The sequence below is a fragment of the Oryzias melastigma genome, linkage group LG17 (genome assembly GCF_002922805.2).
Source record: "Oryzias melastigma strain HK-1 linkage group LG17, ASM292280v2, whole genome shotgun sequence".
NCBI classification, from domain to species: Eukaryota; Metazoa; Chordata; class Actinopteri; order Beloniformes; family Adrianichthyidae; genus Oryzias; species Oryzias melastigma.
The window spans coordinates 22,321,419-22,335,280 of record NC_050528.1 but is presented as its reverse complement, the minus strand read 5'-3'; the positions used below and the strand labels follow the sequence as shown (position 1 = coordinate 22,335,280).

The 13,862-nt window shown below is 35.7% G+C and overlaps 1 protein-coding gene across 1 annotated transcript in view; it reads left to right on the top strand.

The window, feature by feature from the left end:
* Positions 1-4,188: 4,188 nt before the first annotated feature.
* The window catches only part of rem2 (RAS (RAD and GEM)-like GTP binding 2), a 60,652-nt gene continuing 50,978 nt past the window's right edge, over positions 4,189-13,862 (top strand). The window contains exon 1 of the mRNA XM_024273394.2: positions 4,189-4,829. Within this exon, the coding sequence (XP_024129162.1) occupies positions 4,818-4,829 (12 nt within the window). The 5' untranslated portion in view covers positions 4,189-4,817. The remainder of the gene's footprint in view (positions 4,830-13,862) is intronic.

Below are 13,862 nucleotides of genomic sequence, written 5' to 3'. Positions count from 1 at the left end.
TGGTGAGAACCCATCGAGAATCGATCGCAGGACTAAATATCGCGATATATCGCAATATCGATATTTTGGCACACCCCTAATATATATACACACACAGTATATAATTTTAATTACATTGAAAAAAAGGCAAATTCTTCTATCAAAATAATAATTTGCGTTCGTAAATTTGTATTTTTTGCACTTAAATTAGCACTGTGTGGCAAAATTATACAATTTTCTGTGCACAAATTGGCATTTTTGGCAAACAATTTAGCACTTTGTACAGACAAATCAGCGTTAGTTATGTTCAAATTAGCATTCTGTACAAACAAATGAGAGTTTTATGAACGAAATTAGTATTTAGTATGCACAAATGAGCATTTTGTACAGACAAATTAGCACTACCTACAGAGAAGTTACCATTTTGTGAGCAGAAATTATTTTGTATGAAAAAATTTAGCATTTTTTTACAGACATATTAGCATTGTGTAGGCACAAATTAGCATTTTGTGAACAAAAACTATTTTGTATAAACAAATGATAATTTTGTACAGCCAAATTAGCCTTATGAGCTTCATGAAATAATTTGCTAACAAATTAGCATTCAGTGAACACAAATTTGTATATTGTCGCCCCAAATTACTAGCATGAGTTGAAGATTCTAAAAAAACTAATTTGAGTGCAAAAAACGCAAATTTGTGGCCTCACAAAAATGAAAAATCGATGGAAAAATAACTTTAAAAAAAAGTCTTCTGTTTTGTGGTGAAATTATGCTGGGAGGCAAGTGATTATGAGCAGAATTATTTTTGTTAAGAAAACAAATTAATTCTAGTTAATACTAATATTATTACTTGCAATTGCTAGTGAATCCCCACAGTGAAAGGAGTGTTTTCCGTGAAATTGTGTAAATAGACTTTATAGCTTAGTTGTAGGGAGTCCTGAACATTATACGAAAGAAAGACGAGTTATTCCTTCAAATGATTACATTGTGTATAAATTAGCATTTCATGGCCACAATATAACATTTTGTGCACACAAATTAGTGTTAGGAATGAACACACTCATTTGTTAGCACAACATGCTAATTGTTGTCTTCAAAATGCTAATTTATGGCCCCAAATTATCAATTGAGAGAAGAATTTCTTCATAGTTTTTGAATGTCCATAAAATGCATCAGTGAGCTCTGCTTTAAACTCTATCAAAATCTAAGGCTTGTGATTCAAAAACAGATTAATCATTGAATTTTCTTGTAAATCTTGGTAATAAATGCAGCGTTTGGCCTGTTAGCTCTCAAACAATCCATTCACAGGGAGTCTATTGTAATGTTTCCCATTCAGCAGCACTGGAGGAGATCTCATTTGGGAATGTATGAAGTGAGAGAGTGACTCTTGAAACTCCCTGAAATAAAAAACCTGAACAAAACAACTTCAAATGTTTGAAGCTTAATGCAGAACATTATGAAAAGTGTTAGAATGGTTGGGATATTTCTGAGTAAAAGATTTATATTCATGTTAATTAAACACTTTATTAAAAAAAACTGTGCTGTAATGGAGAGGTTTTTTTTCCATTAGTGTCAATAGAAAAAATGTCCTCCATCTTGAGAAAAATGCCACAAGAACAAGATCAAAACACCTAAAAAACACATTTTTTTTCTTTTTTGAATCAGAGTGAATCTTTAAACCACATATAAAGGATGTAGTGCAGTAGGCAAACTATTGAATAACGTTTGATGTTACATTCACATTCCCTTTAATGTAAACAGACAATGGGTCAACGTGGAGAAATTATAGAAAAAATATGTTTATGTTTTATATTTTTATTGCTTACATGTTGAGGTGCTCCGACCTCTCCTGTTCTCAGATTTCCCACTTGTTTAGAACAACCATTATACAAAAACTAATCGGAGCCGCCAACAACTAATGCTTTTAGACTGATGGAATGCAGTTGTTGTTCATAATTATGTAACCGATCATTTACATGCCACAATAAACAAACAGTAAACAGCAATACACTGGTCTTGTGTAGACAGTATACAGTAAACTGTATGATATAAGGTTTATATAGTGTTAATGTATTATTAATTAGTTAAAAGCATTCTGACCTCCAGTTTGAGCAGCTTTGAGGGATTTGTGGCCCATGTTGTGATTGATTAACTTAGAGGAATAAGATTGGAACTGGACCAACCTTTAAAATGTTTTATCTATATAGGTGACTGTCTTCTCTAAGCAGTTACACATTTTTCATTTACTTAAAAAGATGGTGTCTATGGTTGTTCTGGTTGAAATGTGAATATAGTCCTGTATTTAATAAAAAAAAAGCAAACTTACATCCCCCATGTTGCTCCACACAGGTAAGGATGCAAAATAATAGAAATGTAGTCACATTTCTGCCTGAAGAAAAAGAGGCAACATTCATTTTGACCTTTTTGGTAATGAGAAAGAGTCTGGCATCCTTCAAGACCAAAAATACCTTTTTGAGGGTCTTGATAAACTCATGAAAATTACGGTTTTACTCCTTTCAAGCAGCACAGCAGGCGCACTTACAAATATCACTTTGAAATGCTGAGAACCCTGCTGTTGACTGCTAACAACCACCGCGGTGTGAACTGTTGATTTATCACATTTAGTTCCAATTCAGAATTTTAACAAGAATGAAACCTGATTCATTTTAGGTGAGTTAGAGTTACAGAACAAGTTTGACCCTTAGATCATTTACAAAACATTTAGCTCATAAAAGGCCAAAATCAGAACCAATTTTCGTTAACTCTGTAACACTGGAAATGTCACCGACAACACCTTAATAGCACAAGCTCTTTGACATGCTGTAACTCTTTGACTGATTATACATCAACCTGAGTCTATTACCTATCAGTGCAGCACTATTTGCAACAATAACAGCGTGCAGTCCCTGAATTGGACTTCCATAATCTTTGGCAATGTAGGTACTGGATAAAAATGTAAATATACACATTCAGAACATCATGGCAGGTCAGTAAAATGAAAAATGAAAACCAATTAATGCCAAAACAGAACTTTTATTTAACTAAGCGTGAAAAGAGTGTGTCTAAAAAATCAAAATACCACCAAATAAGTGTGAATGATATATATATATATATACACACATACATGTGCATTTATTTTAAAAAATATGTCGTCAGCCAATCATCTTCTCGCCATGAAGTACGTCGTTTGATTGACAGACGTCTAAAACCAAAGTCACCGCATGTGTAACTGAGCGCCGGGCTCCACTGACAGATATGGAGTTTTTCTTCCACCTAAGCTTCAAAAAGCTGTGAGCGCCCAGCGTCAGCCTCTTAACCGTGAACACATGGATGTAGCTGCTAATGAGCCTATTTATTTTAATTGACTATCCCGACGTCAGTCACTCAAAAATAACCTTAAACAAAACGCACACAAAATGTGTCTGCTGTCAGTACAGCGAACATCGGACACAATGTTGACATGACAACCACGAACACACAGGCTCCAATTGAACAACCCATTGAAAATAAAATGACAGGTATTTTTGTTTATCGAGTTGTAATCCTACATATTCATCTAAATTGATCGATTTAATTGGAAAAGGTTTACAGTGGGTTAGGGACCGGAGGAATCCGCGAATATTTTCACAACAAGTCTGTGTATTAAAGTACATAATTATGAACATTTCAAAATTATTATCATATGCATGTATATTTTGGGGTCCGTATTTGTTTTATTTATAGATTAAGAAATCATCAATGCAATTAAGCTGTTTTATGCATTGCAAAAATAACAAAAATAATATTTTTGAATGAAATCTTGAGCCCCTCAAATTCTTTGTTACGCCCCTGTATTGTGTATTCTAGCCTATCTGGGCTGTCAGCACATTGACTTTAGCCAAAATCTGTGCCTTTTCCTTGCTATTTGAAGAGGAAATTCTTATTTTTAGAAAACTCGATAATTTATCACAAATAAAGTTTAGGGGTGTAATGATTAATCAACTTAACGTATCCTTTGGCTTACATAATGAATAGTTACAATAGCAAGGCATGCAGATTTTGTGCTCCTCTAAATTTTGTTTTTTACTACGTTAAATCGGATAAAAACTCTGGAGAGTTGACCCATGCTACCAGTTCCTCCTCTGAAACGCCCCCTAACTGCACACTCTCATGGAGGCGTCTCTCTGGCTCCCTCTGGCGGCCGTTCCACGCATCCATTACCCAATTTAAACACCACAACCCCTGTTTTGACAATAGCACCTGTGCGCCTGCCCAGACACGCGTTTGCTCCTGGAGAGGGAGGTGAGGGATGCTCCTTCACCCCCGCATCCGCCTTCCATTCAGCCCCAGTCCACGCGAGGAGCACGGCACCCCCTCACTGACGCGCCTCCTCATAAGTACTTCCAGTGAGGGAGAGGCAGATGCAGGTATTAACGGGAGGTGGGGCGGGAAGCGCGGAGACCGCCGTCCACCGGGACGCAGACAGGACTTAAAAGGAAAGGAGCGACGCGCATCGGATAGACTTTCTTAGCCTTTTAAGAAAACGCCTTTTTCTTCTTCTTCTTCTTCTTCCCGCCCCTTTAACGCAGGTGTAGCTTCTCAACCCACCTCCCCTTAAGAGAAAAAAAATCTACAACCCATCCAAGTCTCGCACGCGCGCTGCACCCTTCTCAACCCAGCAGGCAGGAAGGCATGCTCGGGCTCCGGTGTGCCAGGAACAGGGGCGCGTTGAACGCATCGCGGTGCGTCTCCTTTGTGCGCGGCGTGGCACCGCCGTTGTGAAGGATGCCCGGTCTGCAGCCAGCGCTGATGACTTAAACCTGCCAGCACTCCACAAACAGAAGACTTAACGATTACCATGGCTGACCAGGTAAGGCGACGCATGTATGGAATGAAAAAGATATCACAATAACACCCAAATGACGCGCACAGGACGGAATACTATCATGTTCCTGCACTGTACTACACTTTGTTTCACCTCAGCTGCACTCTGGCTGCTAATCACTGATAGAATTGGGAAATGTTTTTTATTTATTTTATTTTATTTACTACTCTGCAGACTTTCAATATGATGATGTTCTTTTTGGTAGTATTTGACCTCAATAATTAATGTAAAGAAATATAATTTTCTTTATAACTTATTCCAAGCGTTTTTTTACACTATACGCAGGATTAGTGTTATAAAAACAAATATAAAATATAATAAAACTACCATATTTTTATTTTGTGCCTGTGTGTTGTTGTTTGTTCCAGTTTCTCGACACAATTGCATGGAGATTAACCCCCGCCACGCTGGCTCTAGTCGTTCGTCTGCTGTTGCTGCAGACGGTATAGACATGCTTAATTGATTAGCTGCTCTAATTGAGCTAACTCAGCTCGTCTGAACGTGTTGTGCGCATGCCCAGGTGTCACGTTTGACCACGCCTCAGGGCTTTACTGAAACCCGTTGACTGAAGTTGTGTCAGAGTTTCTTCACTATTTGTTTATCATTTTTGTAGGGGTGTCCAATTCTACAACTTTTAAAATCCAGTGTTCAGGAAGTCTCTGTGAAAAACTTATGTGCATCAATGCTCACAAGATTGTCAACAGACCACAATGCATTGCAAGTGAACAATTTTTAATGGGAAACAGAAAAGTATTTAAAAATGTATTTCATAAACCATCCAAGTCTTTTGTTGTCAGAACACAAATTCATAAATACTTTACTTAAAATGTTCACATAGGTTTTCACTTTGCAAAATCATATTTAGTGTTAAAAAAGTAGCGAGCATGAAGTACAATTTGCTGTTAAAATCACGGGGACCATGCTTAAGCACTATATAGTTTTGATAGGGCTGGTTTGATAAAAATGATTAATCAATCTTAATCTATTTACGTTTAATAGATAAATAATTGATCCATAAAAGTAGGGATTGATCTAGCACATAGAGCTAAAGTCCGCTAGCTTGATGCTAATGTATAATGGAATTTCGTATAGGACGGCTAATGCTAACGCTTGGTCCACCTAAACATAGATTAAATTGACATCTTAATAAACTCACAGGCATGACTTTTCCAAACTCTTCTTGAGGAATATTTTCTAAATTAACTATTTATGGTCTAAAGCACCGTTTTTTGCTCATAATTTCCTCTTCTTTTGGAATAAGGTGTAATGCTGTAGCGAAATCGCCACCTAGTGGCTAAACTGAAACATCCTCCAGGAGAGGTAGAACAATTGTTGGAGTTTCTCCATTAGTCAAACAAAATAACAATTCTTGCTTTACTTCTTAAAAAAAAAAAAAAAGCCTCTTTTTTTTGTAGTGCAAGTTATTGAAGTTATCAACTGGCTAGTCAGATGACTCAATAAAAATATGTGGTCTCACGTTGAATGTTCAAAACATTGGACTGATGGTGTCTCTGAAGTTCACTTTCAAGTGGTAGGGGTGTGGCCTTCCAACAGACTCACTCCTGATTGGCCAAAAGGGTTACTGTACAGACAATGGCTAAGAGCGATCAGTGCTTGGCTCCAACATGGTGTGCGTATCGTGAAAAAATGGGGACCCAACTGTGGATCTGCACAATATGAGGAAAACTTGTGAGATAAGAGATCAATATTGCTATGATACTATGACACAGGAGGCGGGCATCGAGAAGGAAGGTTTCCATTCAATTGGTCAAATGCATATATAGAGTTTTTCATGCGATTCATTAAATACTGTGTTCTCCCGCATATTTGGGTTTCAATACTCGCGTTTTTTTGAATTCGCTGATCTTTTTTTCAGTCACGTAACTCTTGTAGTTCATCACAAAAACTGGACAATTCAAAACTCTTGTTTGAAACTTGTGCGTCCGTTTGGGTTTGCATAGACTTTTTAAATGACTGCTGCTTCTTTGTTCAATTCATATTTTATTTATTTTAAATAAAATATTTCCACATATAGACTTTCCTTTTCCTTTAATTCTATGGGATAAAATACATTTTATTTATAAACTTTCTATGATAAACATCAACACCCAAAAAATAATACTTCAATTTTTAGATTTGTGAAGCCAACAGTGTACAAACACTTCAAATGATTTACATTAGAGGATATTTATTCAGATGAGCTTTTGGGGGAAGAATAAAAGAAGCAGAAAAAAACAGATCTAAAAAATAATTTAACACTTTTTAAAGCTGAGGCTTTTTTGTAGCTTGGAAAAAATATATCAAAGCATTTTGAACATCAGCATTTCAATTCATAACATTTTTTTTCAGATCAAAGAGATGAAAATATAGAGTCACAAGGGTAATATATTACACGAAAATGAAAGAAAATCACAACTAATTTAGCCTTTTCTCTGGTCTTTTTAACATGTTACAGTCATAGGTTTTGCTTTTAGTTCAAAACAACAACAGATTCTATCTCACCTTTATTGCATATAAAACATCAGCTTTGCAAAAATAGAGCTATTTTTAATTGAATTTTCTTTCATCGTTTTTATTTTCCCATCAGAAATTGAGGTCTAAGGCGCATATGGACTGTGCAGACCATGCTGTTGATATGCCAAACACTGAGCAGATGTTAAAAGCTCCTTGACTTTTTCCCAAGATTCATTAGCTTCCTAATACGTGACATCATCCTTATCATCCTGACCCTTTTTCAACAGAAACAATGACAGTGTCTGCCAGCAATAACTCCATCTGATCAATAACAACCATCTTCATGGAGATACTGTATATGATCTTCCTTCAAGCTAAAGGAAATAACTTTTTTCTCAAATAACATTATTTAAAATAAATAGAATATAAACTGAATAAATAGGCTTTTGAAAATTATTTGTGAACATGTGTAAACTCCTGACTTGGGCTTTCAGGAATATGGGTGCAAGTTTGTGCACACTATTTAGAATTTTGCAAAGACAAAGAAGCAATATATACCCACAAATTAGCATGAAATAGCCTATGCACGAATTAGCATTGTGTGCACAAATTAGCATTTTGTAAAAACAAATTAGCATTTTGTGCAGACAAATTGGCATTATTTAGGCACAAACTTGCAATATGTACACACAAATTAATATGCATAAATTAGCATTTTGTACACCGAAGTTGTAGAAAATTAGCATTTTCTACAGAAACATAAACATTTTGTGAGCATAAATTTGTAAAAATTTTATTTAGATATACTAGCATTATGTGCACACAAATTAGCTGTTTTTACAGACAAATTAGCATTTTATAAGCACAAATTAGCATTCTATGCCCACAAATTAGTATTTTATACAGAGAAATTAGCATTTTGTATACACAAATTAGCATTCTATACCCACAAATTAGCATTTTGTAACCAGAAATTAGCATTCTGTACCCACAAATTAGCATTTTTGCGAAAAAATTAGCAATTTATATAGATATATTAGCATTGTGTGTACAAATTTGCTGTTATTTACAGACAAATTAGCATTTTGTACAGACATATTAGCATTTTGAATGCAGAAATTAGCATTCTACAAAAAAATAGCTTTTTGTACAGACAAAATTAGCATTTTGTTTGCACAAATGAGCATTCTTTACAAAAAATAGCGTTATGTACAAACAAATTAGCCTTTTGCACTGACAAATTAGTATTTTTGCAAAAAAATTAGCACACATTTTTATTTAAAGTTAAGAATCAGCAAATTTCTTCTGTTTTATGGCGAAACCGGTGTAAACACCTGTTGTGGGCTTAAACGTTCAAAACTCTCGTGGTTACACAGAAAGACACAAGTTTCTACCATTGCTTTTGAGCTATACTTAGGAAATGCGCAGCTACTGAACGTTAAGAGTTAAACCAGGTCAAACTTTGACCAATTAGGGACTCTCATTTGGTAGTGACTAATGTATGGCATTTCTTTGAATTTGTGGAATTTACAATGGTTAGAAAATTGGTCATGAAGAAGAAAATAGTTAATTAATAACATGACACCAAGTCTTTCAAGTAGTTATGACAGAAATACACAGGAGCAGAAAACAGAAACAGAAAAAAAAGAAAAAGAAGTCCTTCCTTGCTTGTCCAGTGTGAACACTGTGGGCGAAATGTGCGTTTAAAGAGCGTTCTTGAGCATGTGTCACATTCAGACTTGTACCAAACAAAATTTCCAGCAACGTGACTTTACTCAGTTAAAATCATTTCTGAGCTTATTATATTATTCTAGCCACTGTTGTTTAATGAAAAATGATATTTTTTCTATTTTTCTAACTCTCATTTTCAATTTTTGTTAATATTTTACATTATTTTTCATCATTCTATTCTATTTATTTGAATAATGAAAACAGTTCTACATATAGTTTTTTTTTCTTGCTAACTTGGACTGAATAATAAGAATGTTCATTTTTATTTCACAATAACAAACAAATGGTGGCAATTCTTAATTTTTTATGCTTACAAATATACTGTATATTTTAAAAAATAACAATTTATATACTGTTGTATAATAAAATATTTCAGGCCACTCTCTCTGTCGATAATCTAAGTTTTATTGGTCCCCCCTGTCTTTTTTACTATACCGCAGCCTCACATCATGTCATAGAACTCCCCTCCTCCTATAACATTTAGGTTTAACTTGATACTATAAAAAACATCACACTATAATATAACAGAATGCTTCACTGCACAGCAATTTCTCATTGTTTTATACACCACTCCAAAAGCAAAACGATGCTGTAGGTGTGACTATAGGGTTTCTGGGTGAGCTTGGAGTCATGCATGTTGGGTTGATTAGTGATTCTAATCTGGCTGTAGGTGTAACCCTGAAGAGCTGTCTCAGTGAGTTAGCTTTGTTATGGACATCCAACCTGTCCAGGGAATATCCTGCTTCTCACCCTGTTAGCTCATGCAGGCTACAGCCTCTCCCAGCAATGTTTCCTGATTCAGTACCTCCATGTCCTGTGTGCTTACTTGCTTCCAGGTTCAAGCACACCTAATTTACAATAATTAAAACTTCCAGAATACATCTGCCCAAGGACTGGTGGAGCTAAACATCATTTTAGTCTCATATCAGTGTTGCATATCAGTCTCCAGTCTGGAGGTTCTGGTATGGATTTTTAAGCCTTTCAGTTTTTAAATTTGTAATGTGTGTTTTTACTTGAATTTTTATGTATATAGTTCTTAGCATTTTTATTTGTATAATCGTTGTAATTGTACCTTTTATGTATGAATTTCTGTTTGTTTTTATGTTATTTGGACCTTGAGTCAGTAATATTTTTTCTATTCTTTTCTATTTAAGTTGATGGGCTTCATTGTAAACATGTTATATATATTTAGTTCGTAGAATGTTTTGCTCAGATACTCATGAAGCTTGTTTATTACCTTGTTTAACCATAATACACTGCAGTAAACATGCAACAATAAACTTTTTGCAATGCAAAATGTAATTAAAAGCAAAACAAAGTAGGACTATAACAAACTACTTCTTTACATGATACAGTATTATGACACAAGGCTTCAATTTTTTTTTAGGCGTCAACAAAGTAACTTTTGCTACAGCTTTACATTGCATTTTATTAACGCCATTATGGCTCTAATGTAAATAATAATCAGCCCCATTGACACACTGATCTTCCTCACTTTGTTGTGTGACTTGCACTAGTTTCCATCATTTCTTCCCCATTTCATGTCACAGAATGGTTGTCAATGAGAGAAGAAGAGGTGAATTCATGCTATCTTAAGGTTTATTATGTTTTTTGGCCCATGAAGTAGTCACTTAAATTCATTTTATTTTCACAAAACAATGCTTCATACATCAATTATGTTTTTGCTTACTGACCTCTAAGTTATTTTCTGTGGTAGATGGCACTCAAACGTCTGTCAAAATGTTTTAGTAAGACTATAGACTATAAATTTGCACTGCATAATAGATTGTTTGAGTTTTACAACTACAGTACTCAGAAGCCTTGTGATTCCGTGATTACTTTAACGCTATGAACTGAAAAAGTGAGTCTATTATTTTGTTTTTTTGTGTGATATAACTGAAAAATGTTGAGAGTGATTGTAAATTAGTTCAATAAAGTTTGACTCATCTCTTGTGTTGCGGAAACAATGCAAACAAATAAGTGAGAGGTCCCAGCTTTAAATCCCGGACAAGCCCCCAATTGATGTTACTCCTGTCAAAGAGGATTGTAAATAGAAGTAACATAAAGGAAATCAAAAAATAAATGAATTGCCCTAATGACTCAAAAACTATGACAAAGGCCCCAGAAATAAAAGTAATCCGGGATTTATTCAGAAACAAAGCAAATATTTAGACAAAAATAAAGAAATTTGACAAGATTCAAAGACTGTATTAACAAAGAAATGTCAGCTGGGTAGCTTCCAGCTAGGAGGGGGTTCTAACAGAAGATGCTCAGACTTTGAATGCTAGCATGGAAATCCTCACTCAATCAGGTGCTCTGGGGCCCGTTTCAAGAAGCAGGTTTTGTTGGAACTCTGAGTTCGTGAACTCCAAATTCACCAAAACTCTGAGTCTTCGGTTCCAGAAAGAGAGATAACTCAAACCCGGGAAAGTGGGCGAAACCAAGCCCGTTCCAAGAAGCGGGTTAAGCTGAACTCAGAATGAATCACTATGGCAACTGAGTCTGTGAACGAAACCTGGTCGGTAGCAGGTTTTCTTCAGGAAACTTAGAGTTCTCTGCGGTCTCCGCCCCTTTTTAAAGTGAAAGATGTTCAAATATGAGTTCCTCATTAACATTTAGAGAACATTCACATTAGAGACGTCATGTTTCCACCACACAGAAACCAAAATGACATGTTCATTCATAGAGGATCATGTAGAGAGGAGGCTGATTAATCCAGAGGAAATGTTATTTACGTCGGTAGAGGATTTGGAGGACACAAGTCGACTGACTGCAGTTTCCCAATTCATTTTTATTTCAGCGATATTATCAAACGTGAGTTTTTCCAGGGACTCGCTATTAAAAAATACCGTTTTCTTTTCTTTATTTGAAACCCTTAACAATAGAAATTATTGAATGTCAAAAACCGGAAAAGGATCTGGACTCATCCACCGTCCAGTGTCTATACGTCAGACATTAGCTCAGTTGTCAACAACGCTGCTTCCCACTGCGTAGTCAGCGAGTACAACTCCCGGCTATGGAAAGTGTTTTTTTACTTTTTACGCTTAAAAAAATTCGGCGAATATTTTTTAAGTCTTGTGAATTAAAATTAAATAAATAGTTTTTTAACATATGCCAGGCATCTACAGTTTCTTTTTAGCGTGCAGTGATATCCGTGTGTGTGTGGGGGGGGTTTACCCAACTGGTCATTCATGCGATTACGGAGATTACTGGTTAAATTAGTAACAGATCAAAAACCATTCCTTACTCAACGAGTGACGAAATAACCTTCCTGACATTATTTATTCATTATTTGGAATGATTCAAATAACTGCAGATATTTTCTCTCTGTTCTACCGCTGCAGCTGTGTTGCTTTTCTTGCAGAAAATGCGCTCCTAGTCGCATTTGCTTGCAGGAACTTATCAATTTCCGCCGCCGGAAGTACGTAACTCAGATGTTTGTTCCCGTTTCCATGGTGAATCGTGCTGTCTTTGCTCCATTGATCAGGGCTTTTAATGGACGCGACGCTCGCACCTGATTCTAGTTCTAACAACTTCAAGTTGATTGAATCAAACATTTTCAGCTGTTCTGAAACCGAAAACCCTGAGTTTGAGAATTTTGAGTCCAGTGACTCTAAGTTCAGGTTCGAACTCTAAATTTGTTGAACCTGCTTCTTGAAACGGGCCCCTGGACAATTAACCAAACATATACAAATAAAGATGGTATAAGAAAACCAAAACAGAAAACTCTTCATTCCAGTAAAAATTATAAAAGAAAACAGTAACTGAATAATCCAAATGTACAAAAAATTACAGCTTCAGCTGTTAAAAACTCCCCATCAACCTCTCTGACATCACCTGCCTCTTAAGCCCTCTAGGCATTCTGGGTCGTTTTGTTAGCACGTTAACAAACTGAAAAACGTGTTATTGGATTTGTTGCAAATGTGTTGTAGTGCAGACACAGCAGCTGTCATCGTATCTTAATTTCTAGTTGCTTAAGTGTTCCCTGGTGGATTTCTTGTGACTACAGAGCCCTCCTGTTACTTATTAAACTTGACTTGGACTTGTAACTAAAGTCTTGACACAAGAACTAAAGGTGGCTCCACCCTAGAGCCCCATCAGTGACCTGGGCTGTCACTCCCAGGCTGACATGGGAGCACCTTGGGGTCCCCCCCAGCAGAAGTGGAAGATGTTTCTGTGGTCAGAGAGGTCTGTGCATCTCTGCGACCTTGTAACCTGGCTCCAGATAAGCAGAAGAACATGGATGGATAGATGGATCAATACATTTAATGAATGGATGGGTAGGTGGGTGGGTTGGTAGATGGATGACTGAATGCATGAATGGATAGATAGATTTTTAACCCCCACAAAATTTTCAGCTTCTGTGATTGTTAATCATAAAGTTTTGAGGCATTTTAGTCAGGTTACGGTGTTGATACATTATTGCTTATTAGTCTGATACAGTTCATGTAAGAAGTAAAAGGTATTAAGAAACTCATTTTCTCTTTTTATGGTTCCAATATATTCTTTGTCTTTCCCTTTATGGGTTGCCATAGTAAATCATTAGGTGATTAGCATAAATTATTTTGTCCTGATGTAGCCCTATGCATTTACTCGGAATTTATACCTAAATGCTCTGAATTATGCTCACATGCGGTTGCATTTTTATGTTTTAAATTGTTTAAGAATTTACAATGGAGCATATGCAAAATGGACATTTATTTATTTTTTTATTACTTAAATAATGTAAGATTGTTGCTGGAAGAAATTTAGAAAGAACTAAGTCATAATCTATTCCCAGACTCAACTATACAAAAAAAACAATAAACAGATTAAAAAAATACACACGCACCC